This window comes from Lepidochelys kempii, chromosome 16, assembly GCF_965140265.1.
Source record: "Lepidochelys kempii isolate rLepKem1 chromosome 16, rLepKem1.hap2, whole genome shotgun sequence".
Lineage (NCBI taxonomy): Eukaryota > Metazoa > Chordata > Testudines > Cheloniidae > Lepidochelys > Lepidochelys kempii.
In genome coordinates this window covers 19,869,959-19,897,847 of record NC_133271.1, presented here as the reverse complement: position 1 = coordinate 19,897,847, position 27,889 = coordinate 19,869,959, and the positions used below count along the sequence as shown (strand labels likewise).

At 41.3% G+C, this 27,889-nt stretch overlaps 2 protein-coding genes across 13 annotated transcripts in view; one reads left to right on the top strand and one right to left on the bottom strand.

Annotated features, from left to right (window-relative positions):
• GFI1B (growth factor independent 1B transcriptional repressor) overlaps positions 1 to 27,889 on the bottom strand; it is a 528,565-nt gene that overhangs the window by 27,510 nt on the left and 473,166 nt on the right. The window lies entirely within an intron of this gene.
• Positions 1 to 27,889, top strand: part of TSC1 (TSC complex subunit 1) — a 58,592-nt gene that overhangs the window by 4,411 nt on the left and 26,292 nt on the right. For 5 of the 11 annotated variants that reach the window (XM_073313832.1, XM_073313821.1, XM_073313826.1 and 2 more), the window contains 12 exons: positions 4,622 to 4,684; positions 5,802 to 8,262; positions 18,590 to 18,782; positions 19,694 to 19,797; positions 20,612 to 20,764; positions 22,171 to 22,315; positions 23,665 to 23,819; positions 24,176 to 24,249; positions 25,867 to 26,045; positions 26,633 to 26,748; positions 27,042 to 27,165; positions 27,723 to 27,835. In XM_073313832.1, coding sequence (XP_073169933.1) covers positions 18,677 to 18,782; positions 19,694 to 19,797; positions 20,612 to 20,764; positions 22,171 to 22,315; positions 23,665 to 23,819; positions 24,176 to 24,249; positions 25,867 to 26,045; positions 26,633 to 26,748; positions 27,042 to 27,165; positions 27,723 to 27,835 — 1,269 coding nt within the window. In that variant the 5' untranslated portion in view covers positions 4,622 to 4,684; positions 5,802 to 8,262; positions 18,590 to 18,676. The other 6 variants (XM_073313823.1, XM_073313830.1, XM_073313822.1 and 3 more) reach the window with 5 other exon arrangements.

The following is a 27,889-nucleotide window of genomic DNA, read 5'->3' as shown; positions in this document are numbered from 1 at the left end:
CTTTATGGAGGAAATGTGTGTTCCTTTCTTCTGCTTGGGATAAAAGCTCACAACAGAAGAAAATTTTCTCTTGACAAAAATGTGTGTGGAAGTCCTGTACCCTACAGAGAGATCCCATTATCTCTTTCACTGTACAGATGCTTTGTTTACCCTTTCCCTTCTGGCCTCAGTCTATTGTTCCTTGACTGGTTACAATGACTTGTGGGCAAACTGCACCTTGAAAAGAACACATCGTTTATAGGTCCCATAATTGAGGTTTCCTGGCTTCTCCCTCTTTCTCTGTAGGCCAATTCTTTAGTCCTACTGCTTTGACTCATTTAATAAGATTCTCTTTTGTGAAAGCTCCTGAATGTAAGATTAGGATAATTTGCTATAGCTATTTCTAATTTTTCAATGGGAGGGGATGAACTTGTGTGTGTGTGTAAACACTTAAACAAGTTCATTTCTTCTTTTCTTTTTTTTAATACCCAACCAAGGGATCTTGACTTTCCTTGTAGAAGATATTAAAATTAGCCACAAAAAAGGTATAAATACTAGGGGCTAAAATACCTAGTGATAAACTGGAAGAAAAGTTATTGATTCACCATTGTCATCCTGCCAACTCCAAGCACTGACAGTATCTTGCTGAATTTACTGTCTCTAATAGGGGACTGAGAACATGCAAACTGGGAAATAAGGAATTTTGTTTTCAGTCTGTCTTGTGCACAGTGTAAACGGCGATGAAGGAAGTGACTTTTCTTCACATAAGTACAAGGGTCAGATGGAGAGCTGGTTTACTACTGACAATATTCCAAATCCTAGTTGGATATAATAATACCAAACAGCTATGATAGTCTTCATCTGAAGATTTCTGTGTTTTACATAGTAGGGTTAAGTATCTGTATTCCCCACCTTACAGAAGAGAAACTCAAGTGATGTCTGTGTTTTTTGCAGAAGATTATACAACAGGTCTTTGGACAGGAATGGGTATACATCTTCCAAACCTGTGTTTTTCATTGGAACACATTGCCTCCTTATAGATGTTAAATACTTTCCCAAAATTGACTTTAAAATTGATTTAATTATTAGAGGACAACTTGTAGCTTAGTCTTCAAGAGTGATGTGGAAATATGAGTTCCTTTGTCTTACAGTGAGCATCATAGACCAGGTTGATCAGAAAGCCACAATTGACAGCTTAAGACTATATCAACAAATAATTCATTTGAAACCCTGTGTCGGCAAAGTATTTAATTTGCCTTAAACGTTTTTAGTTCATGGCATTGTGTTACTTGCTGTTTTCATTTAACTTCAGCAATATATCAGATCGGGTTGCAAGATGCTGTACAGTATAAATTTGAAACTTTTATTTAGAATGTTTTTACACGTGTTTAAAAAAATCAGCTTATTGGAGTGAAGATTGTTAGTACTTCTATAAAAATAGAGCAGTAATAATGTACAATCCACTGACTGACATGTCTTGTAGGAATATTCTGCATTTACTGGCACAAGGTCACTCCAGGGTTTAATTAGTTAGGGAACCGAGTAATTCTTTTAGATAACTACATCTCTGATAGAACAGCCATGTTCTTTACTATCCTCCTCATCTTTGTCAGGTTTTGTGAAGACTAAATTTAAACAGATTGACACCCTAAAAGTTTGACATTCATTTATCTGCAGAACAGGTACATCACCAACAATGCTTCCCCACACTCCTCTCATTGTGTTGTGGAACCTTGTGCTTGAGAGACGTATCTGCTTTTCCTACATGGGCATTTTTCTTAATTTCCCACTGGTATACTAACACCAATATAGCTTCACATGCTCTAATGATAGCAAGCACACTAGTGAGGAGCTGCTGTTGGTGTTATTACCACTTTCATCTAGACCTATTCTGAGCATTTATAGAGGATGCTTTTTTTTTTTAAATGAAAGTCTACACTCTGTCTACAGTAGTGGAAACCCTACTGTAGGTGTACCTGCCTTGGTGGTATGACAGAGGGAGATCAGAAGAAAAAGGACAATGTAGACAAGTCCATATAGAGTAAAAGAGTAGGCTAGAACTTACGCCCCTTCTGTTTTTGGCCTCTTGGTCTCAAAATAGGTGTCGCTTGTCACTGTTTTGATGTGGATATGTGCACTAGTAATGACTTAGATCACCAATTCTGTTAATTTAGGCAACCAAATAGTTGTGAAATAATAACTTTACTTCACTATTGTTCTGGAATGGATTCACCAGCATCCTATGTTTGGCAGATTCCATATCCCAAAAAACAATTGAGGCATCAAGCTCTCTAACTCCATTATATAATCTTGCAGATAGTGGCCACGGAAATCAAGGAACGGGCTGCTTGGTTGTAGACCATGCTGCTTGCAGGCAAGCAGTTTTCTCCCATACAGTTATGCCAATGTACCTCAATCCTGATGTGTAGTATGCCTATTAAAAATGTGGATGTCTCAGGTGAAGGTTTTAACTGTCAAACTTAGAGGTGTAGACCTACTCAGAGGGGAGTTTGAGACTAACCCACTTGTGGTCTATTCAGGTTGAATGCAGTTGCTGAAGTGAAAGGCCAGTGCATTAAGTCTCTTGAACGTAGGCTAGAGAGCGGGCTAGCTGTTTTTTTGTGTTTTGTTTTTTGTTTCCTTTTTTTAATAAAGGATTGTGTGTTTTATTCCTCTCTCTCCTTCATATCTCAGTTGCCTTAATAAAATGCAGTCCCTTTCCCAAAGGCTCACATTTTAACTTTGGCACACTCTGGATGCTCGTGTGGTCCAATCCCTGTAAAAATAAAGAACCACCCATCTGCTTTGGAAAACACTTGAAAACAAGCTGCTGATGAGAATTTGAAACAGGTGTTAATAGTCTCCTGTTAAGTATCTTCCATTGGAAGTCTTGCTATTGATCCCAGTTGGAATCGTCAGTCAGAGCCTAACAGTCAGACTGTGTGAGGGGATAGCTTTTACATTTGAAACATTTGACTATTGAAGGACTCTGAACATAACACTGCTTGTTTATAAATGGACTGTGACATTTCACTTTGACTGTCCAGCCATGACTGCTGAAGACTGAATTAAAGTTTTATTGCTAAAGGGAAGAGCAAAGTGTGTATGCTCTAGCCATGCTAGTAACATAGATTATTGGAACATTATTGGATAGTTTGTTGCGAAAGATATAGCTCTTGCAAAAACAACTAAGTTGCCAACTTTGAACTTGCAACCATTTTCCTCTTACTCTTCACACTTCTGTCTTTCTTCTGTTGGGAATGGTCAGTGGTTATCACTTTGTTAATCTTGTCTTTGTTCCTACACATGAATGTGTATTTTTCCTCACTGTCCATCCTGAGAATGACAGGCAAAAACTTAAGTAAACTAAACGAGTAATGAGATTCACTGGAAGAAGAAATGGTATTTCTAAGTCAGTTAATTGGAAAACTGAAATACATCATAAGTTAACCTACATCATTTCTACTGTATAAATTGCTCTATATGTGCTAAGAAATAACCCCTCTCACCTCCCCATACAAAATCAAGCCCACGTGCATAATAACTTTTCAAAAGCACCTCTTTTGAAGGTGTATAAATATAACTTCTTGGCTGCCACTCTACCCAGTTACACCAAAAACCTTTTTCTTCAGAGGATCAAGTGATATCGCTCCCCTTTGAGGGGCCTGTGCTTATTGCTTGTATAGGGATTGACTCAGTGGTCTAAATCTTTCTCCTTTTCTAACTTTTGCGATTCTATGCAAGGCCAGGCAGCTGTATTGTGACAGTCCCTCAGTAGGGTATCTGGTGTGTCCATGGCTTCACCCGTGAACTGGATAAACCCAGCTCACGTTTTAAAACACAACTTATCAGTAAAGGTACTGAGCATGAGAATCATTGAAGTGTCAGGCTTAATAATTATATGATCTTATAAATGTCAGAGACTGCCCTACAACCCCCAGCTAACTCATAGCAGTGTGTCCAAGTAATAGAAATGGCCCAAAAGTTTAGGTGTGTGAATGGAATTATTTTCTGTAATGAATCATCTTGAGATGCGCAAGTGTGTTTATTTTTATATATATGTATGTATATAAAAAAAGTACAGCTTCCTTTTTTTTTTTTTTTTGAAGCAATCCTGTCAACATAAAACATGTTTATTTAAAGTCCTTGATTCTGTTACTAACACTGTAGACAAAACTGAATTTTAATCTTTTATTTTCTACAGTTTTAATTTTAGTTTTGTATCTTGCTCAATTTGGACAGCAAAATGAAATGGTCCTCTTCACTTCTGTCTAAAGTCCTCTTCTCTGCTTCTTCTCTGGTTCATGATTCTCTAGGGGAATGTTTAAATACAAAAATCTTGTGTTTATTAAAGGTATACACTAAAAAACGTCTCTTCATAGCAGATTTTGTAAATTCATACCATTAAGCACAAATATGAATGTGGAAGCCAACATTTTGTTGATTCTCTTGTGGCTTTAAGCTATCAAGAACCAGAAGAAGTAACCATGCAACTTATTTGGTTGTTACTCAAATTGGGGGCTGATGTTGTAATGCAGGAACGACAAAACTGCAGTGAAACATAACAGCAGGCTTTTTCAACTGCTTTATAACAGTGTTAATGGTAGCATATGCTAACCTCTCTATCCTTTTTTCAATTCAGTGATCATGAAAGGTGCCAGATTGACAGCACTGGAAACTGAAGTCCTACTTGTCCACAGAACAGGTACAGCATACCCAATAGCAGTTAAAAGCTTCCCCTGCACGCTCTGTTGTATTTCAAACCTGATTTTGAGGGAGGACTTCTGAGGGGGGGAGAACAGTTCAGGACTTGTAAAATTTGTCCAAAACCTACTAGCCAGAGGTAAATACAAAGGGTAGGGCCCTCACCAGTGAGATTATTGGTGGGGGAAAGCCTAGTGAGACACCAAGGCCCTTCTGCCACGTCAGCTGCTGGTAAGTGTGCTGTCCCTGGACGCTGCTGGAAGGAGGGAAACTCCATCATTTGCATCAGGTTGTGACTAGTAAGCATCTTATCTAAAGCCCTTCCCTAGCTGCTAGAAGGGAGGAGGTTTCTGTCTTGTCTTCCTACTGCTAAGTTCCTGGCTGCTGTGAAGGCAGGGTTGTCACCACTGTTTCTCAACCTTTTTTTTTTTTTTTCATTCCTTCTCCTTGAATAACTCAAGTGCCTGTCTCTGTTCATAGCTTTCCCAAGTAGTGTTAAGAGTGTGAAAATTCTTGATTCATTACTGCTCACAACATTCTGAATATTGGCACTGAAACTGTCCGGAGTTTTGTTATCTTCATACTGTTTCTTGGTAAAGCTACGAACAGCAGTAGTCACCGGAGCCATCCTAGCAGGTTTAGGAAGATGGCACTACAGCTGGTTTTATTTGCAAACATAAAAGCTAGGAATTTAACTTTTAAAAAATGAAAGCCTGAAATCTGCAGAAATTTTTGGCTTAAGTCCTTCTCTTCCCACTCTAAGGGGTTCTCGGAATTCCTGTTGAAGCTCTGAGTATCGATCCATTTCCTCCTCCTCCTCCCCACCCCCCCATCCTTTCCAAACACTCTTTCCAAAAGTTTGTGTGATGGTGAAGTAATGCATTGAAATCATTCAGTTTCCATGAATCTAGGACTTTTCAAATATAGAAGTTTAAGCCTGTGTGACTGTCTTTCTGGAGCTTGGAGAGTTTGGTTTTGCTGGTCCCTGACCAATTTTTACAATGACTGTATAGCAGCACCTACCATAATGGGGGTTGTAGCCTTTACTTTATTACTTGTATCCATTTGGTGGGTTGTGTTCATGTCTTGAAATTGGCATTTAATATTTTTCTTTTCAGAAGAGCGGGCATAACACTTAGCTGTTCCCAATGCTGGAAGCAAAGAGTAAAGAAAGATGCCACAACAGTAGTTCGGACTTCATCCTGTAGACCCATGCACACTCTCATTACCTTTGTATTTGGGAATGAGACAGGATTAAATGTTTAAGATAGGCATTTTCACAATGAATGTTGGAGGATTTGAATCAAAGTGAAGGATTTGGTCTCCTTGTTCCAGGACATATACACTTGAGATACTTGCAGTTTTCAAACACTCTCTTTTTTACAACAGCAAATGCACTTCATTTTCAGAATCTGTTTTAATGCAATATGATGAGTGAAACTTTAAATGCACAAATCAGGAAATTCAAGGCAATGGTTCCCACAGTGACCAGAATTCTGCTATCCTGTACTTAGTATTACTGTATGCTGTTAAATTTGTGTTTTAATACATGCAATGTAGCCACATAGCAGCTGTTATCAGGAAATTCAGTTATGGTTACTACAGCTGCTGTTACTTGGCTTTACTGCATGTAGTAAGTCACACACTGAGCAGCACAACTTAATACAAATACAGGCAGGCCAGGGAGGTTCTGGTTACTGTGGGAACTATAAGTTAGAATTTTCTGATTTGTGTATTGAGTTTTGCTTACAGTATTTAATTAAAGCAGTGTTTAAAAATTAAGTTTGCTTACCCTTGCTGCAAGATAATGGTTGTATCTTTGTTTTTCATTGAACATATCTGAGTTAAGAATATCAGAATTAAAGGTGATTAGAAGATCTCATTGTCAGTCAAGTTATTTACTTGAAAGAGATTGGAAAATGAATTTTCTTTATAAAATGTTAGAGACTAATAAAAATTGCACATAGAAGACTTTTATTGGGAGCGATTTACCAAACTTTTATCAGGTTGTATTTGTCACAATTGATAACTCTGGATGCTACCTGATTGAAAAGGGATTCTTTACAATTTGAGACATTTGCTATCCCATCTATGTGCAGAAGATTTAAATAGTTGACACCTGTTATAACAGACACACTTCAAGTAGACTCTAGAGTCAAATTAAGCCTCATCCTGTCCTTTTTTTTTATGGGCAAACACTCCAATGTGAATGAGAGTTTTCTGTGCATATCTAGGTTAGGATCAATAAGACATTGCCCTTCTTAGTTATTTACCAAGCTGCCTCTTCACTAAATTGCATTTGTCTCTACTTTTCCATTGACCAGCTGGTATGCATTCTTAAAATCTTTTGGTTATTCCTTTTGTGTGCTACTAGCACACTCTTCTCAAATTAGAAATTGTACTAAATAAGTTTTCTTCTAGGCTTTCTAAAAATGTGGTGTTCCTAAGCAAACATTTGCTTCATACTTTACATTCTTTAAGGAACCTTTCACTCAAGATCTGTGTACTGAGCTTCAGGCTCTTTAAATGACGTGCTCTCTAATACAGTTCAGTACCTCTGGGGAGAGCCGTATTTGAGTGGTAGTATGGAGATACTTTTTTAGATTTTGTTAGTCTCTAAGGTGCCACACGAACTCCCTTCTGTTTTAGATCACTTGAACTTAAACAGAAGTCCTTTGCCGCCTCCTGATATTGTTGACCTTAGTGCGCTATGGGGGGAGGGGATTAACCATAATTTACTTAGAGCTGCCCCTCTTATCTCCCCTAGGTAAAGCTCATGGAGTGCTTCAGCAAATTATCTTTGCATCTGCAAAGGCTGACCCTTTCTGATTTCTAAGTTAACCTTGTCTTTATTGAGCAACTAGCCCTTGTTCTAAAATAATAAAGCTAATCCATTTTAACGCTTTACTAGTAACTCTTGGGGGGAAAAAGTACAACTTAAAGAGTCTTATTTCTCTGCTCCAGATTAACCAGGTGATTTCCATGTTTTGTTTATTTTATATACATATGTGATATGTTCCTTGTTTAGCACAGTTCTAACTCTTATCTACTGGGATTTATTTTCTAGATTGTTCATACTATAAAATCAATAGTTGCCTTTCCAATTTGGGTGTAAAGGTCGATTATAGAATAACTTCTAAAGTGAGACTTGTTAACACTGGTTCTCACTTGGAATTAGAGAGTTGTGATGCTTGCATTCAGAATGTCAAGCTGTCAGCACTGCAATGTAAAGCTGACATCAAAACCAGACGATGGCAAGTGTCCAGTTTGCTTGGCTACAGCCACGGTAACTGGTTTCAACTATTCAGCCTAGATTTCAGTATTTGCAAAATGCAGATTATTGTGGTAAGACTAAAACGAGGCTCTCTGTGGTTACTTGATAAAGGCTTGTCTTTCTATCACAGAAAGAGATAATTGGTAATAGTTGCTTATTCAGCAAGAACTAACTTATCTGAGATTTGGTGATCTAGTAAATGTTTTAAATGGCTTTATACCATATTTTTCCTTGAAGGACCAGGAAGGAGGTTGCCCAGAAGCTTGAATAACTGAAATGAAAACATCAAAGTTTAGTCCTTCAAGGTAGAAAAAGAGGGGAAACTTATAACTTTAAAGTTTACATACTGCTGATGATTTAACATGTTTTTTGATTCACAAGTGAGATTAAAGGGACCTTCTACAGATTTCCTTTAAGAATACATTACGCTAGAAGGCAGAGGTGGTTCTCCCTCTTCCCCCCCCGAAGTGTTACGAAGCACTGCAGTTGCAAGTAGGATGTAGAGTGTGGACTTGTGTATTTTGCATGGCATGCTTCTGTATGAAAGATTCAAAATGTAATACAACATTTTTCTAACTCGCAGGCTTGCCCTCTATATTAAATTGAAGTAATTTCTCTTTCCTGCTCTGACTGAATCTTCTCTACTTCAGTCCTTGTTTAGAAAAACATCTCAATACATGTGAAAGTGCTAACTGTGGGTGTGAATCTGAACTTTGTATCCTACCCAGTTTCTTAATCCTGGGTATTAAAGTCCTGATAAAGTTGACACTGACTGAATCTACAGCTAAACAGTCTAACAGATAAACTACAGCATCCCATTCCACTTGACCCATAATAGGCTGTGATCTTCTTGCTGCTGTTGATTTGGCTCTTGACTTCAAGAAAACAGAGCAAGATACTTTTAGTGAACTTCTCTCCAGTTTGACTCATGTTAGAATTAAATGTTTCACCTTATGTTCTTAGGAGCCATGATTTAACTATTTGTCAAGTGACTGGTTTGTTTTCTGTTGTTCACTTTTTCCTTCACCTTTATGCTAAATGCTTAGCTTGCTATTGTCCAGCTAAATATGAACTCTGACTTTGAGGGTTCCAAACACAAGATGTCAAGTATCCGGGGTAACCATGTTAGTCTGTATCCACAAAAACAACAAGGAGTCTGGTGGCACCTTAAAGACTAACAGATTTATTTGGGCATAAGTTTTTGTGGGCTAGAACCTACTTCATCCACAAGATGATGACTCTCTTGCTTTAGGAAACTTCTAACACAGTCTGCCATTCTTGGTGTATTCATGAGATTGTGATTTCTGCTAGTTGGGCAATAAACCAGGATCCCAGCATTGTTTATTGTGGACTCAGAGCAGGGCGGTATGTGTAAATCTGTGCTTTGACTCCTAATCCACTCAAGTTTGTCTTTGCTCATTTCACTTCCTGTTTGTGATGTGCTGTTAACTGTACTTGTTCCCTCTAAAAAATTAAGTGGGCAGGCTGTAGACTACTAAAGAATGTGATTTGCCATATTTTTCAGAATTTTATCTATATAGGTGATAAAATTATCCTCCCTGTAATTCATACATCTTGTTTCATGAAATCCAAGCAAGTAGTCAGAAATGTCACTGTGCTGGTTTTCTGCTAGTCTAACATTTTGTATACCTTTTGGGTAAATAAAATCGCCCTGTCCCATTTAGTAAGGATCAACATGTTTTAATTTGAATGTAGAATAACTGTCTGTTTGCTGGCGTTATCTGGAGAGGTTGATGTTTTACTTTTCCTTTGGGTAAAATAAAGAATGGAATTACATTAGTAAATTATGGAATTTTGGCTACTAGTTATGCACTCGGCAATGGCTTATGCATCCATGTGTTCAAAATAGGAATCTGAAAGGTTAATGTAGTAAAACATTACTGTCACAAAAAGAAAGGGAGTACTTGTGGCACCTTAGAGACTAACCAATTTATTTGAGCATAAGCTTTCGTGAGCTACAAATTGGTTAGTCTCTAAGGTGCCACAAGCACTCCTTTTCTTTTTGCGAATACAGACTAACACTACTGTTACTCTGAAACCTGTGATTACTGTCATAAAACCTGGTCTGAATGCAGTTCAGTTTTGCCCTATGTATATTAATACAAATGTGCCACTCCCTATTTAGATGTCTATATTGTGAACAAGATTCCTCCTATTTCAGAAAAGTCATCAAAATTCTTGTCAGCAGCTGGCTTGGTAGACCATTTTTTGCTAGTATGGTAAATATTTTTCCTTGCCCCACAGAAACCGTACAAATTGCTAGTTTAGTTGCAGGAAACCTAATGCAATTAGGCTGCAGATCATCCCTTTCTAGGTTCTAATCCAGCTCCATACTACTTTTATTGGAGTCCCCTTACAGTTGATTGACAGATACCACCATGTTTCTTGGGTCATACTCTTGCACAGTTAACTTCATCTGCACTTTATTACCTCCCCCCACCTTCCCTTTTTCCGTTCTGTACCCTTTCCCACACCAACCTGTCCACTCAGAGTTGATCTCATTCACTAAAGGGCTATGAACCTCTGGAAGAATGAGGAGGGGCTGTAAGTAAGTCTCTGGAATGAGGCTGGATTGCAGCTGACCTGAAAATATGGGAGGAAAGAGAATCTTGAGTATGCAGGCTACTTCCTGAGTGTAGCCTGGTATGTGTGAACTGTTCTAAAGCCGGGCTGCATTAGGGGCCACTGTGGGAGGAGGAGGAGGATTGGTGCTTTCAGGGAGCTATTGCCACTTTGTTCACAGCTGCTTTTTCTTGTAATCATAACTGGCTGACCAGATCTACACTAAAGATTCATAGCACTCTGATGAGAAGGGCGTAATCCAGGTGTCTCAGCCAACATATTCTCAACAAAACAGGGTCTAATGTTCAAGGTTGCATATAATGTATTGGTTTCATTGAGTGTGAAGGGAAAGTTATAAACTTTCTCCCATGCATGTGCATAGGAAAAATATCCCTAGTAGCCTCTTCAATTTAACATTACAGCAGAGTGAGAACTCTGCTATAGTCAAGATTAAGACCAACTTTTTCTGTTTAAAGCTCAATTCTAAGTGCTCTGAAATCTACATGGTTACATGGATTGACTTGAAAGTTGGAATGCCTCTTGGAGGCTTGGGTTATTTTAGTGATCCAAATTTGGGGGCATTTGACCAAACGGTTCCAGAAATATAGCACCCAGGGAAAAAGCAGTTTTGGTTGAAGTTGCCAGAACCTGTCAACTATCTTTGCTCACTGATAGAGCTCAAACCAGGGCTCAGCTCATTGCACCATGATCTCAAAGATTATCCCAGTAGAGTGCATGGCACCCACTGGGGAACATCAAATTAAAATCTTTTTTCAAAAAGAGTTTGCTTCTCAGTTATCAGGCACACAAAGAGGCATGCAAGTATCTCTCTATGCACATGCTCAGTGTAATCTATCTGGAAAACTACCCCGTATTACAGGGGCTGGGTGGCTCTGAGGATGTTTTAAGTTCATTGAATCTGAGCACTACCCAAGGCACTGTGAGGTAAAATCCAAGCGAGGGCAGAAATCTGAAGGAAGAAAAGTTGGTATACTGCTCCAGTCTGCCTCTGGCAAAGGGGAGGGGGTTATTTTGGAGAAATATAATCTGAATACAGCAGAATAGTCAGAACGTGCTGAAACTATTTAAAAAAGAAAAAAAAAGAAAACTGTGCAAGCAAATGCTTGCTGGGAGGGGAGGGTGATTGGGGTGGAAGAGTAGGTGAAGTGGGAGGGGAGAAGATAGGAGAGTGGGAGGGGGGACAGGGGAGTGAGTGCTTGGAGAGCTGGGAGAGGGCAGGGGCACATGTCAGCCCCACATTCCCCTGCTCTGTGTTTCTCCTGAGGGCATTCTGCACCTAAAAATTCTGCAAATTTTATTTGTCAAATAAATGTGAAGGCTGTAGCATGGCATGGGGGAGCATAGGCCACTGGCTGCACAGAGATGCAAGATTACTGTGCACCTCCCCCTGGGACCTGGACTCAGCGGTGAGGCTACACCCAATCCTGATACAGCGCAAGGACAGGGCCTGCCCCAGAAACACCCCAGGGCCGTGCTCTCCATACCAGGTGTGTACAGGCAGGCTCAGCAAGGCAGGATCCAAGTGTGAAAGGGTTTAGTGTGGGGGAATCCAGCTGTGGGTTCAGAGGGTTCTGTGTGGGGCAGTCTGAGTGTGGGTGGCTCAGTGGGGCATTTGAGTGTGTGGGAGGTCTGGATGCACAGGGGCTTGTTGTGGGGGGGCAGGATTCTGGGTGCAATAGTAAGGGTACTCTGCAGGGGGGTCCAGGTGAAGGTGGTTGGGGCTAAGTGGGGCGGGGGGTTGGGTGTGTGGAGGATAGAGCTCATCAGAGGGCTCTGAGTGCGGGGGGCTCAGTGAGGGGTCCAGATGCTGGGGGAGAGGGACTCAATGGGGTGGGGATCCAGGTGCAGTAGGGGGTTGATAGGGTGGGGATCCAGGTGTGGGTGGCTCATCAGGGTAGTCCAGGGGGAGTGGTGCTCATTTGGGGGGGGAAGGGGTAGTCTGAGTGCGGAAGGGTTGGGCAAATGGGGGAGCAGCTCCTTGTACAGTGATCCCTCCCCCTGCAGCTGAGGAGAGATGGGTGCAGGAAGTTGGGGAGGGGAAGGAGAGTAGAGTTTGCAGAGCTTATCATGTGGGGGAGAAATCTGAAGGTGGGTCTGACACGGCCCGGATGCTGTGCAGGGAAAGAGGAAGTCCCGTCCTCCCCACCCAGCTGAGCCCAGTGCAGGATAGGAGCCACCAGCTGGGTCTTTCCTAGTCCCACCTCATGCCCCACAGTGATTTACCTCTCTGCCGGCTGCCCTGGGCACCCAAAACATATTGCTGGGAAGGGTTGCATGGCCGCTCTTGTGGCTTTCCTTTGCTTCCCTCCAGAAAAATTACTTTGATAGTGAAGCAAAGAAATATATGGGGGACATAAATTCTGTGCATTCACAGTGGTGCAGAATTCCTCCAGGAGTAACACTGTGTGTGTGCTGTCCTTGGGTCCCCAGCCCATCTACAGTGGTGTGACCCTCCCATATGAGCCGGGTTCTGGAGGAGGCTTGCCTATCTGTGGAATGTCTGAGCCCCTGCTTCTTGCCCCTTGTTTGTGACATGCTTCGGGGGTGGGACTGCACATCTATGGCAGTCTGTTCCCCCCTTCATGTGAGCCAGGTTCTGGAGGTCCCTGAGCCCCTATCCCTACCCTACCATGCAATCTGAGATCTGCGGGGTCCCTGCTCTGCCCCTGCTCCTTATCCCCTATGTGTGCTGGGATCTGGGGGACTCCTGCCCATCTGTGAGGTATGACTCCCCATCTCTCCCCATGTGAGCCAGATTCTTTGTGGGGGGTTGCTTTTCTTTGGCGGGGTCTGAGCCCCACTCCCTTCCCCTTATGTGAGCTAGGATCTAGAGGTCCATGCCCTCTGGAGTTGTCTGAGCCCCCTCTCTGACCCTCTCCCTGTGTGTATGCCAGGATCTGGGGGCCCCATCCCATCTATGTGGGGGCTGATCCTATCTCTGCTCCCCTGCATGTGAGCCAGGTTCAGGGTTGGGGGGGGCTGCCTTTGTGGGAGTGTCTTAGCTCCTCTCCATACCTCCCCTGTGAGCCAGTATCTGGGGAAGCCCTCCATCTCTGGGTGGGGAGCTTAGAACAGACATGCTCAGAGCATGCACCAAGAACACGCTGCTGAGGCTGCGGTAAGGAACTGAGAGTGGGTATGCTTGGCACACATCTGGAACTCTCCAGCAGTGGGAAAGGTAGAAAAGGAATGCTTACTGATGTGAATGGAGCAGCTCTCTGTCAGAGTTATTGTTTCAGGCTGTATTCATTTCCATTAGGTACTCTCGTCTCAATGAGAGGTTCTCAGCTGAAAGAATGGGCCCGTTAATATCTCTGAGCCTACAACTAAGGCTATGTCTATGCTACTGCCTATGTTGGCAAAACTTACATCACTCAGCGGTGTGACTGTTCCACCCTCTGAGTGACCTAAGTTATGCTGACATGAGCGCTAATGGGCACAGTGTTATGCTGGCAGGAGAGTTTCTCCTGCTGACAGTTTGTTTGTGGGGGTGGGTTTTTTTATACCAATGGGAGAGCTCTCTCCCATCGGCATAAAGAGTCTTCATCAGACGCACTGCAGTGATGCAGTTGTAGTGCTGTATGTGTAGACATGGCTTAAGTTTGAAACCCACTCTGGGCAGAAATCTGAGTGTGACGGGTTGCCCCCCTTTCAAGGTGCCGTTTGATGTGCTGAGATCCCACTGAGTCCACCTGTTCTGCCAGCATAGGTCCCCTTTAACCTGTCTTGCTGAGCCGGGCTATTAAGCCTCCTCTAGTACACACATAGGCAGGGCCACACCCCGCTGCAGACACAGATTGAAGTCAGCTAGCTCTGTGTGAGAGGATTCTCCCAGCACTCACGGGTACACCCCTTTTGAGGAATAAACCCAAAATAATACCGTCTTGTGCTGTAGAGAAATATATACAATGTAAGCTCATAAATTTGCCCCCTCCCTCACTGTGGAGGAAGAGATGCATAACTTCTTGCACTCCGCAGTTAGAAATTGCGCAAACTGGGTTTAATAATAAACCAAACAAATTTATCAAGTATAAAAGGCAGATTTTAAATGGTTAAAGGAATAGTAAACAGAACAAAGAAGATTACTAAGCAAATAAAACAAAACACGCAAACTAAGCTTGATTCACTGAAGAAAGGGGTTACAAAATGTAATTTCTCCCTGAATGTTGAATTAGGCAGGATGAGGAGTTTCTACAGCTCAGAGTTCCAGATATTTCTTCTTATAGACTGGAACTTTGTCTCAGTCTGGACTCACCCCTGCCTTTCCCTTCAAGTTAGTTCCTTTGTCCCTTCAGGTTCTTTCAACAGTCCTTCCTCTTGGGTAGGCAATGGAAGAGAGTCCAGTTTGCCTTCCTACCCACCCTTAAATAAGATTTACATAAGGCGGGAATCTTTTGTTTCCCAAGCTTGCCCCCTTCCTTCTCTCCCCCTCCCCCCCAGTGGAAAGTTACAAGAAGTCCAAGATAATGTTTAGTCTTTAGTATTAGGTGACAAGACCACCTGACCTAGTATTCAGAGTAACAGCCGTGTTAGTCTGTATTCGCAAAAAGAAAAGGAGTACTTGTGGCACCTTAGAGACTAACCAATTTATTAGAGCATAAGCTTTCGTGAGCTACAGCTCACTTCCTCAGATGCATATCGTGGAAACTGCATATCGTGGCAGTTTCCACGATATGCATCTGAGGAAGTGAGCTGTAGCTCACGAAAGCTTATGCTCTAATAAATTGGTTAGTCTCTAAGGTGCCACAAGTACTCCTTTTCTTTTGACCTAGTATTGTCACAGCTAAGTCCCAGTATGCCTTCCTCCTAATGGCCCATCAAATTTGATGGCCTGTTGTCTGGTGGGTGTCTTCGAAATACACACCCAGTAATTGTTACATAGTCCATATTCCTAACTTTAGATACAGAAATGATACATGCATACAAATTGGATAATCACATTCAGTAAGTCATAACGTTTCCAGTGATATCTTACATGAGCCATCTTGCATAAAACATATCTTAGTTATGTCATATCCATATCATAAGCATATTTTCATAAAGAATATGGAGTGTAATGTCCCACTGAGAATGAGCTGTAAACAGCTTAGAAAAATCTGTCTCTGTCAAGGTTTTTAATAGGAGAAATGTTAGCTGAGTACAGCAGAATATTCAGAAGGTGTGAAACTATTTTTTGAATAGAAAATAAATTACATGTGAGAATTCTCACTGGAAGGGGAGGGGCAAAAGAGTAGGTGGTGGTCGGGGAAAGGAGAAGTGAGGGATGGGCGTATTTTGGGGAGAAGAATAAATGGAAATGAGGAGTTGGGGAGAGCTCAGGTTAAGGGGGAAGAAGTAGGGATTAGGGATAGGTTGGAAAATAAGGAGTGGCAGAGGAGTTGGGGGGCAGTCAGCCCTGAATTCTCCTCTTCTGTATGTGTACTCTAGGATGTAGGGGACCTCTGCCCTGCAGGAGTCTTAGCCCCTCGCCCTGCCCCTCCATATGAGGTGGGGGGACTGAAGGTAATACACGTTTAAACATCTGAAAACACCAGAAAATAAATAGTTTAGATACACATCACCCATGTGGGGTGGGAGGGAGCTGGCCAGAATGTGGTGGGGAGGCGCTAGGTTTGGAGGAAGGGCAGACTAGGTGAGTCTGGGGCCTGAGAGGGGAAGACTGGCTGAAGCAGAAGTCCCAACTGGAAATGGGTAATGGGAGTGAGGGGCCCAGCTCTGTGCAGCTCATCTACATGTCCAAGGCAGTTTGCCACCCTTCAGTAAGCTGCTGTCTGTGATACATGTATGCAGCAGCATAAGGCAGGAGAGAGCAAGGAGCAATTTTTCTTATGTATTAATGGCTTCTACAGTGTCAACTAATGTCTTAATGGGATGGGAAGGGGAGCTGGAAATGTTGGTGGGGGGCTACATGTTGCGGGGAATGATGGGCCAGGGGGTGGAGAAGGAAAAAGAGAGACATCAGTCTTCTCTCAATGCTTAAAGTTACCTTAACAACCATATAATAAAACTGTCAAGGTTTTGGGACACAGACCATGGATGAGATTTCTCTCACCAGCCCTGTTAGCAACTAGACACTGAATATATTTCAAAGCATGATCATTATTCCCATTCCACTATCACAGAATATACAGGATGAGAGAGGAGCACTGAGGAATCGTATAGCAACTATGTGGCTTCATGGAAAGACCACTTGACTGGGACTATTCCTAGCTCTGCTATTGGCCTGCTGGGTGACCTTTGGCAAGTCATTTCACCCCTCTGTGTCTCAGTATCCCCATTTTACAGATGGGAAAATGATGTAAAGTTGACATTTTCTGGTGAAATGCAGTATATAAAAGCTAGGGGTATGCTTACACTTAAACCTCTACAGTGGCGCAGCTGCACTGCTGTAGCACTTCAGTGTAGACACTACCTATGCCAGTGGTTCCCAAACTAGGGGTGCTGCTTGTTCAGGGAAAGCCCCTGGCGGGCCAGGCCAGTTTGTTTACCTGCCGCGTCCGCAGGTTTGTCCGATCGTGGTTTCCACTGGCCGCTGTTCGCTGCTCCAGGCCAATGGGGGCTGTGGGAAGCGGTGCGGGCCGAGGGACATGGTGGCCGCCCTTCCTGCAGCCCCCATTGGCCTGGACCAGCTAACCGCGGTCAGTGGGAACCACAATCAGCCAAACCTGCAGACGCAGCGGGTAAACAAACCGGCCTGGCCCGCCAGGGGCTTTCCCTGAACAAGTGGCGCCCTTAGTTTGGGAACCACTGACCTATGCCAGTGGGAAGGCTCTTCTATCAGTATAGAAGTGGTGGTAGTTAAGCCAGCAGAAGATAGCGCTAGGTTGACAGTAGAATTCTGTACCTGGGGTTAGGTTGGCATAGCTATGTCTCTCAGTGGTTTGGATTTTTCACACCTATGAGGGATGTAGCTATGATGATGTAAGTTCCCAGTATAGACCAGCCAAGGGTCTTTTGATTTATTACATAGTTATAGCAGCATATCATCTGCAAACCTGTGTGAGAACTAAAATTGTCTAAATGACCACTATCGCCTATCAGTAAATATTTCTCTTTCTGTTTAAAATCTAGGAAACTAAATAGCAAAAAATGTCGTCAATGCAAAGTTAATGTTTCCTGGGGATAACTTGTGCCCTTTGAGAAAATTAAATTCAGCAAACCTCAGACTTGTGAAAACCAGGAAACATAGAGTCATGGTAAATGCCAACACAACTTTAACTTTACCCTCTTTCAGCGATGCACCAATACAGCTATGATACACACACTTCCATTCAGTCCATCTTACAGTGAAAAGGCAATTTGTCCTTGCCCTGTGTTCAAACACTGAGCCTCTTCTCCCAACACAATAGAACACTTTAAAAAAATTTAACAGCCATTTTATACTGTTTTAGAACTCCTGCACACTTGAACACAGGATACCGTCTAAACTTATCCTTTCCTGTACCCATCATTAAATCCAGACTGCTCTCATATCCCACTTCACTACTGGCAGTACCCATGGCAAAGAGACCCCCAGTGCCTTGCCACTGATACAACCTACACAGTTCTGCATTGAAATAATGTAGACTGGAGCTTCATGGCACATATGCACCTCTTTCCTTTGATAATATACATAGGGGACTCAGGCCCAGATCTCCTAAATCACAGCTTTCCCAACAGTGTGTTCCTGTTGCTAACAGTGTATTCCTCCACCATTCAATACAGCTATACCTAACACTGTGACTACAGCTAGAGCGCATGCATATAATTCCCATTGGCTGTTGCCAGCTCTAGTGGGGCAGAGTTAAGGTTCTCTGAGCATTTACCTTAACTCTGTATTTCCTGGTTTTCAGAAGTTCGAGTTCTGCTGAACTCGATGTTCTGGAAGGGTACAAGCTATCACTGGGCAGCCTTAATTCTGCACTAACAAACGTTTTTGGTATTTAACTGTCAAAAAGGGTAATATTGCAGCTACCAGTATAGCAGTGATGAGGTCTTTGAGATGAGAAAGATATATTCTGTTATCTGTACTCTGCTCTGTCTTCCCAGTGTGGTAGGGGCACCAATGAGGAACCTGAAGAAGTTTTAACTTGCACATTCATATAACACGTGCATAAGCCTATAGTAGTAAACAGAATGGCCCAGCAAGCAAATATTGGTGAGCTCCTCTCTATGTTGGATTCTTCAGTTCTGCTTGTCCAGGAAGATATAACAGCTGTCTTCAAAGATAACCTCAACTCTGGTATGTGCCTCTTAGATGTTAAACTGGAGGGTTGGAGGAAGCTTTGTAGAGAAATAAGCAAAAAGTTGAAGTTCCCTATCAAATCTACTCATTATCTCCTGCAAATGTGACTTACTTTGAAGAAACCCTCTGTCAGAGGCAGTGATTGCTTCAAGGATTAATGCTCCTTATGTTCCTCCTGCTAAAAGAGGCACTTCTTGGAAGGTCTGATAAACTGTAACTCCTGGTTCCTTGAGACGGTGGTCTTGACCCTTTTATAAGGTTACTAGGGTTTTGTGGTGTACTAAAGAAAACATGCACACCCCGGTTTTAAGTAGATATCATGCTCTCTTCCTACCAAGTACGTCCAACAAGTGAAGGTGTTTCATCCACGTCAGTCACTTCAAACAATGCCTTCTCCTTGTGAAATGCCATTCTTCATTTTGCTATACAAATGCTTTCTGCTACCTCTAAGAGCATTCCTATGGCTATTAGTGGACCCATTTCAGTGTGGAACAGCATCATTACTCCCCTTGCCCCTAAACTTGCTTCATGTGGGGAACGGAGGAGGGAATCCAGCTGATTGCCAGATTTCACCCAGCAGCATGGAACACTAGCTGTAGACTCTCTACAAAGGTTTAGTCAGTGTCACACATCTAATCATTTAGTTTGGGACACTTCAGGAAATCCTGGTGTCAGTTTTCAGGAAGGTCTGTTTCCTCTCTCTCACCAAGCTAGACAATCAGAGAGACACTTGGGGGTGGGAGAATATAATTGGGAGGTCTCATTTTTAAAAACCTGGGTAACTTTTTAGAGGCACTTGTAAGAATAAAATTGCAGAATTGAACAACAATCTTTTACAATAGAAAATTTTTGTTCATTTTAGTTTATAACCTGTCCTATTCCTTTTTGTTGCTGACAACAAACTGTAGACCGTGGACCGATGCTTGTGAATATGCTAGTAGATTACTACTTGGAAAACAATTCTCAGCAGGCATTGCAGATCCTGTCCACATTGCAAGAGCCTCATGACAAGGTAAAATAACTTAGTTTTTGGAGAAGATGGAGCATGGCAGATGTTACTCTAGTATTAGAGAAGCTTCTAAATAGAAGGCCAGTTAAAATTCTTCTTTTCCCTTGATGTAGAATCAATTGATACATTTTATCTGTGTTGTAAGAATGGGTTGAGTTTTGTTTTTTGTTTTGTTTTGTTTTTAAAAAACTAAACCTAAACACAAAACTTCATTTTGTTTCATGGATTACTTAAACTGGGTCCATGGCTGCCATCAACTTTACATGTTGATCACGAGATGAAATTACAAAGCTCATAAAAGATCTTTCATACAGATACTTAATATCTTTTACTGTAATGAATTGCTTTACAGCTTGTGGCAGCAGCTGCTTATTACTGTTACTAGATTTGTTTCCCATTGAAGGGAGGGGAAAGTGCAACTGCACAAGAATATACAGGGATTCTGCAGGCATGTGGGAATTTTTAAATGAACACTTGGCAAAACTAACAGCTGTTTTTTTTCTGCTATGGCTGAATACTTCGGAGCAGAATGAGTTTCCAAGCACAATGACAAATTCTGTTTTGAACAACATTTTGTTGTCAGTATCACCACAGAGAGACTTAATCCGTATCCCTGTGTTGTACTCACAGAATTGTATTCAGTCTGGCTCCCTAGACACACTTGTAAAACGCATGTAATTCCTGTAACTGAGAAGAGCAACTTGTCAAACATACAGATTGGTGTCCTTTCCTGTTGTTCATCAGGTTCCTGTAAATATTTTGTAACATTTCATTTCATTTTCTACTCCTCCGCCTCCTCCCCCAAATTTGGTTTCAGCACCTACTGGACAAAATTAATGAATATATGGGCAAAGCTGCTACCCGTTTACATACTCTCTCACTGCTGGGTCATGTGATAAGACGACAGCCATCTTGGAAACATAAACTTTCTCAAGCACCTCTCCTGCTTTCCTTACTTAAGTGTCTTAAGGTAAGAACTATGTCAACACTGAGTATTTATTATATGTATTATAAGGGGCCCTTGCTGTAATATCTGGGTGCCATTTGCATGAATTGGTTAGGGGAAAGGAAAATTTTGAAAAATAGTGAGTACATTCTCTATTTCCATTGAAGCACACTGGTGGAGGAAGCTTACACTGACACTTCCCATGTGGTAGATGTTCTGTGGATCACTGATAATCCTAGGTCTGAATGCTTCTTGTTTTATAAACACTGAATTTTCCTAAATTGTACAACTTTGTATCCTTTGCTTTATGAAAACATGTAAAAAGTTAAGATACTAAGTTAATATAGGGAGAAAACAATGTTTTGTGATTAGCAGGAAGACTGCAAGTCAAGACTCCTGGTTTCTTTTCCTTCCTGTGCCCCTAACTTGCTGAGAGAACGTGCCAGACACTTGACCGTCCTGTACTTTTATTTCCCCATCTGATAAATGAGTAGTAATTTATATACTCTGTGTGTATCTCACATGCGAGTTATGAGAATAGATTGAAGTTTGCAAAGATACATGAATACAAGGTACCGAAATTTGCATAATTAGTTATAGTAGATTAGCATTAGTAGAGTCACTATTCATAAAGTTTTGTTTATTTTTTTCTTTTAAATTGGAGGCATCGGGCAGACAGAATTTACAGTTTGGGACCTCTTCAGCTACCTTAGATTTATCATGCAACAGTGCCTTCAGCTAACATAAGTGTTTTGTTTCAGCAGTGCTCAGTTTTTTGGTCTGTATTTCAGCAATCTGACAAACTGGTTGTAGCTAACCTCAAGTTTTAATACTAAAGCTCTAAACTCAAGATACAGATTATTATGCTCTGGTCCAAATGGTTTCATATTTATCATGTTTTTGGCCTTGTTACTATAACAGGTATACTATTTAACTTGTGTGGCTGTACAGAAAGAGGCTTGTATGCATGTAAGAGATGTTAACATGAGGACAGCTGGGGCCTAGTTTTAGTCCTCTGCCAGGCATGTGGGGTACCCAGATCAAATTTCAAATCTCTTGGGCTCTGGAGGCAGAGCATGTTTAGCTCTAGACAGGCAGAGGTAGGTATACCAGTAGTGGTTCTCTCCATTCAGATAAGGAACTGGTATAAAGACTGCCTTTGAAGAAAGTTAACGAATTCTTAGGCAGCAGGTCAGTGGTTGGAAGACAGAATGGTAGCTGAATCCCTGACTTTCTCTTGGGGATCTGCAAGATTAAAGGGCAGGTGTGAGAGTGAGTCAAGGTTTGGTTGGTTTAGATTACAACCTGATAAGGGTCCTTACTTTAAGGATGCCTAACTATGTGATGTCCATTGTGTACCAGTGCTGCGTCAGGAAAAAATGAAGCTTTTCCATTTGAATTCTGACTAATACGACTTTTCTTCATTGCAGACTGACACAGATGTTGTAGTACTCACCACTGGTGTCCTAGTGTTAATAACCATGCTGCCAATGATTCCACAGTCAGGCAAAATGTACCTTCATGATTTCTTTGGTATATTTGGCCGTCTCTCATCCTGGTGCTTGAAGAATCCAGGTGAGAGATCTGACTTTGTTGCAAGTATGATTCAGTAGCACCATTTCTCTGACTGCTGGCGAGCACTTTATCTTGGGAGACTAGCGGTGGGCTGCAGTTCTGACTCCTGGGGTTAGTTAAATGGGGAAAATTAGATACTAAACTCAAAGCTGTTTCTTTTCTTTGACAGCTAATGTCTGGATGTTGCTCTTGCACCATGGTGCTTATTGGTACAACACTCTGAAATGAGAGATTCTGTGATGCTTTAAGATCAGTAGTGCTGTTTCTGCCACTACATGGCAGGAATGCAACCCTTAGAGCTCTAAGGATGTGGATGGATAGTTAGGTCTAGTAGATGGAAAGGTGAGAGAAAACAACTAGCTTGAACCAGGTGCTAGTTTGGAGGCTCTCAGTTATGAGTAAAAAGAAAAGGAGTACTTGTGGCACCTTAGAGACTAACCAATTTATTTGAGCATGAGCTTTCGTGAGCTACAGCTCACTTCATCAGATGTTTACCGTGGAAACTGAAACCTGTCAGTTATGAGTGTTAACTATGGATGTAGGAATTTCTGACAATGCTTCTGAACCAGTAACCACTAAAGTGCTATTAGTATTAGACTTTTCATTTTAACATTGATTGGTCTTAGTCCATTCTGACAATCCATACGCCATTTTGGGGCACTATTCTAGAAATTGTATGTCTTCTGTCTGTGTGACCCTGTGAACAAACGCCATAGTTGAGTATATAGAGGGGTGATTTAGAAGGCTATTTTGATATTGACTAATATCATAGCTGCATCTACAGGCCAGAAAGACAAGCCAGTAGTTACACAATTCAAACTTGTGATACTTTTTTCCCTGTGGTTATCGGATTTTTATTTGACTTTGAGCGGAAAGGGGTATCCTTATTGATTTGCTTAGTGTTCAGTCAGTCATGCAAGCTATGATGGTTGAAAAAATAACTCTTCTGCAAAGGAGCCAATCTGAATAGAAAGCGCTTTGTTTTAAGGATTTATTATGTGTATTGCTGTAGCATGTAGGCTTCCTAGCTGTGGACCTTAGGTACTATACAAACACAGGATAAAAGACAGCCTGAATGAATACTCCATTCCTGATTTTACTTTTTAGTTCAGAGCTGATTGACACTTGTGACATGCAAGTGCGGCCTCTCCTTTCACACAGATGATAGTGTTAAGCATTGCTAGGCTATTGTACTTCCAAACTGTCATTTGTCTTGAATCAGAACAGACATTCTTAAAGCACTATCTCTTAACTTCTGACGCTCAATTTCTTTGATCTCATCAGCACAATTTCTCTTCTTTCTCTCCTCCAATTCCATCATGTAAAAAGGCTCTAACTATTTCCCCCAGGTCATGTGGCAGAGATCTATCTCGTCCATCTCCATGCCAGTGTTTATGCACTCTTTCACCGCCTTTATGGAATGTATCCTTGCAACTTTGTCTCCTTTCTGCGCTCTCACTACAGTATGAAGGAAAACTTGGAGACTTTTGAAGAGGTGGTCAAGGTAAAATATGGCTTATGTTCATATCAGCTAAGAAGGTGTAGTTTATAGCTGCAAGACTGTAGTTATCTGCCAGAGTTACTGCATTGATATAATTGGATTGAGTACTGTGCAGTGAAATGGGATCATGACAGATTACTGGCAGAATGAACCCTTAGTGGAAGCAAAAACAGCTTTCTAAATACAAGCAAGTCTGAAAAATTAATCTAGCTGTCACACTTGTGTAACTGTCCTCTAAACTTTTAGCCCTTGCCTATTTCAACTACTTGTTGTTGCTCCATTTTTGGAGTTGAATATGGTACGAAGCTTTTTCAGAAGCACTAAATACATATTTCTGTGTTTTGCCCCCACTTTTCCAGCCAATGATGGAACATGTACGAATTCATCCAGAATTAGTGACTGGATCCAAGGACCATGAACTGGACCCACGAAGGTATATAAATTCACTCCTCTATTAGGAAAGGCTGTGAATGAGCAGTCTTTAGATGGTCTTTTTCAGGAGGCTCACAACAGAAATTTGTGCCTGCCAACAGAAAAGTCCTATGCCAGTGATACTCTGCAATCAATATTCTAAGGTACCCCAGATAAATCATAAGGTTTCTGCATCCTAGCTTTCAGTTGGGGGTGGGGACACAAAAATTGTTGGAATAGGTCATTTACCAGTTGTTTGTTTGGGGGTTGAACTTCATTTTGTGTCTGGTGGGTGGATAATTACAATACCTGAGGAAGATATTTTAGTTATGGAAGAAACCAGTTAGTACTACTGTGATGTAACAATGTTATCGACAACTAATTTGCTCATTTTTCTTAACAAAATAAAGAGGAATCTGCAGGCTCATTATGTGCATTTTGATTTGACATAAGCTACCCATATCTGTTTCACTGGGTCAAGTTTTAATATTGTGTTTTTTTACCTTTGGCTCATTAGAAGTGCTTAATAGAATTTAAGTATTTAAAATGGCTTCAGTGTATCTGATCTGGTGCCTAGAAAATTCGATTCGGTTAACAGATCAATTCTTTTAACAGGTGTGTCTTTATGTGGCCTCAGCTGTACTAACTTTTAGAAATAGGCCCATTTGCCTGCAGCAGCACCACTTGCTGCTTTTCTCTTGTCTCCACAGGCCCAGCAACTGAAGAGGAGAAATTGATTCTTGTTCCTGCACAATAGTGCTCTTCCCCTGCTTTGAGTCACTAGGAAAACACTACTAAATGGGAACCCATTGACTATCACAATGATCAATTTTGCAGGCTTCTCCCAGCTGCATTTTGGGGTGGGGGCAGGGCAACACCTCTGAAGAGTTAGATTGGCACAGAATTGTCAGTTAAAGCCCTTTGGGTTAGTATCTTGCATAAACTATCTTACTTCAAATGTTATCTTATGGCCAAAAGCAAAGCAGCTTCTAAATGGATAACTTCCCATTTTTTCTTACTATACTTTAACGTGCAATGAACTTCCATCCTCTGAGGTCTTGGTCTGTTCTAATTTGACTGCTGAGTTTAGTTACTCAGTTATACAGAGAAGAGGTGTACAGAGTGAAAGAAACAAATATAATATTTGTGCCCAAAACTTAAAACAAGTAAAACTCCTTAGTTGGTGTACCAGATAGCAATTTGCAAAATAGTTTCAGATTCTGCACTGCTCGTTTGTCTAAATTTGGACTCCCAACATCTGAGGGTAGCTGATCTGATCTCTCCATGTATTGAAGCTCAGGACCATTCAAGCCTTTGTATGCTTTTCCTCCTTTCCAGAGTGCTCCACAGAAGACTCTGCTTGGTTCAAATAGATCTATTTCAAAGCGGTTATGTTTCCAAATTGGAGTCACCTCTTATGAGTCATCTAGGTGCAATTTCTTTGTAAACTGTCTAAAATGTTGCAAGGCACTTGTATGGTGCCTCAGTCGTGTTTCAGATGGGATCATGCAAAGCTGGCAGGAACACAAATGAGCCATCCGACAAACCAGTTCCTAATATGTCCAGGAACCTTGATTTAGAATCATAATTAGCTTATTTAAGACTAACTTATTCTTTTGGCTCCAAAAACTATCTGCAGGTGGAAAAGACTAGAAACTCATGATGTTGTGATAGAATGTGCCAAAATTTCCCTGGACGCAAAAGAAGCCTCATATGAAGACCGCTATTATTCTGTGTCACAGCCAGTCAGCATATGCTTGCAGCCCCGTCAAACTGACCCCAATGCCAGTCCTTACATTGACACACACAGCAGCTACGGTAAGAGCTGATTGGCACTTTTAATATCCATTGGAAGCAGACCAGCTATGTTACAAAAAAATCAGTTCTTACTATTATACCCTCCTTAGAGTCCAGTTCTGCAAGGCGACTTTCGCAAAAAGAACATTCTGTCTTTGTCTCTCCCCCCCACCCCCTTCTGTACATGCGTATGAAGTCCTGATATTACTGTTCTCTAGCAATGTCACAAAGCTGTGTCCTTTTTCCTTGAAGGATGAGCTAAGACAATTCCTGTTGCCTTGTCTGTCATATACTCAGAATTGACAGTAGTGATTAGCTGGTCAAGTGTTCAGCACTTTGAGAATTAGGCCTCTTTAAGGTTGCACGCTCAAATACTGAAAAAATCATTAGCCACTTAAAATTAGTGGTGTTATATATTTTGCATGGATGGAAAGGGATAAATCTGCTCTCCAATAGCCAGATTGTGTATAAGAACGGATGAGTGGATTTGATTTTTTTTAAATAAAAACTTAAATATCTGCAAGAAGGACCATCAAGACCTAAATAAGATTTGATAAACTAACATGAATGTTCCTTTTCTTTTCTTTTTTTTTTTTTTTAAACTCCAGGGACTTCCACTTCTACCCCTTATTCCACTCCTAGGCTAACCCTATTACAAATGCAAGGGCAGCTACCTCCGATTCTGAGCCCACAGTCTTCGCGGCTGTCAACTGAGCCACAGCAGGTAATGCACCTAACCATGGCATACCAGCTTCTTATTACAAAGATGTTCACTCTTCAGTTCTTAAATTGGCTTTTTCATTGGATTTGGATATTTTAGAAATAAGTGCATTTTCTTTCAGTTGAGCAAGCATTGCAGCTTCCTAGTATAACTTCTGTACCTAATATAGTAAAGAATTAAATGTAATCCTCATTTATACCTTTTTGTTTTTGACATTTGGCATTGGCCAGAATGTGTGTATTTCATTTAGGTTTTTATTACATATGCCTAATTGATTTGCTTATATTGTGAGTCAGGTTACCATCTGGAGCCCCTCTGCAGTTTGTGGTATGACCACTCCACCAACCTCTCCAGGAATTGTCTCGTCAGAGTCCTCACAAACTTCATCACAGCCTTATAGCAAATATTTTAGCACACCTGGTATGTACTGCATTTCAGAGTTAGTATTTTAATGGGTTTTTTAACTTGGTCTAGAAGTGATACTTTGTTAAAAATATCTGTGTAGATACTTAGGGTTGCATACAGGCTCTTTAAAGGTGAATCTAAGTGTATTTGGAACTTCTTTAAACTGCTTTTCCCCTAAAAATTCTCTTATGTAGTTTGCTGTTTGTAAGTTTTGATGTCTTTAGCTATATCATTACTCTACACTTGAATGGAGCATACAATTTTTTGAATGGCCGTCTTAAATGGGAACTGCCAATTCTGCATTTGAGTTCTCCAAATCAGCATTTAGACATCCAAGTACTCATTTACACAGCTAAGTTCTACTGTGAACACTGATACAGAGAACTGGGTACCCCGAGTTAAGTACCAAAGTTTGAAAACTGGATGTCCCATATGAAACTGAAAATTGTGAGGTTTGAATGGCAAATCATTTGAAGTGTGTATTACTTGAACTTTATGAATGTGAAATTAACTCAAATAAGAAGGATATGGAGTTTTAATGGTGATTAACCTTTTCTTTGCCTTTTGAGCAGGTGGAAAAGGAACCCCACTAGGAACACCAGCCACCTCCCCTCCTCCACCCTGCATTTCAGATGACTTTGTGCACGTTTCACTCCCTCCAGCTGCTGCCACACCTCTCAAGAAGGTAAAGACAAAATGTAACTTGCAGGCAAAGCTGGCTTCAGTCTTTGGGTTAACT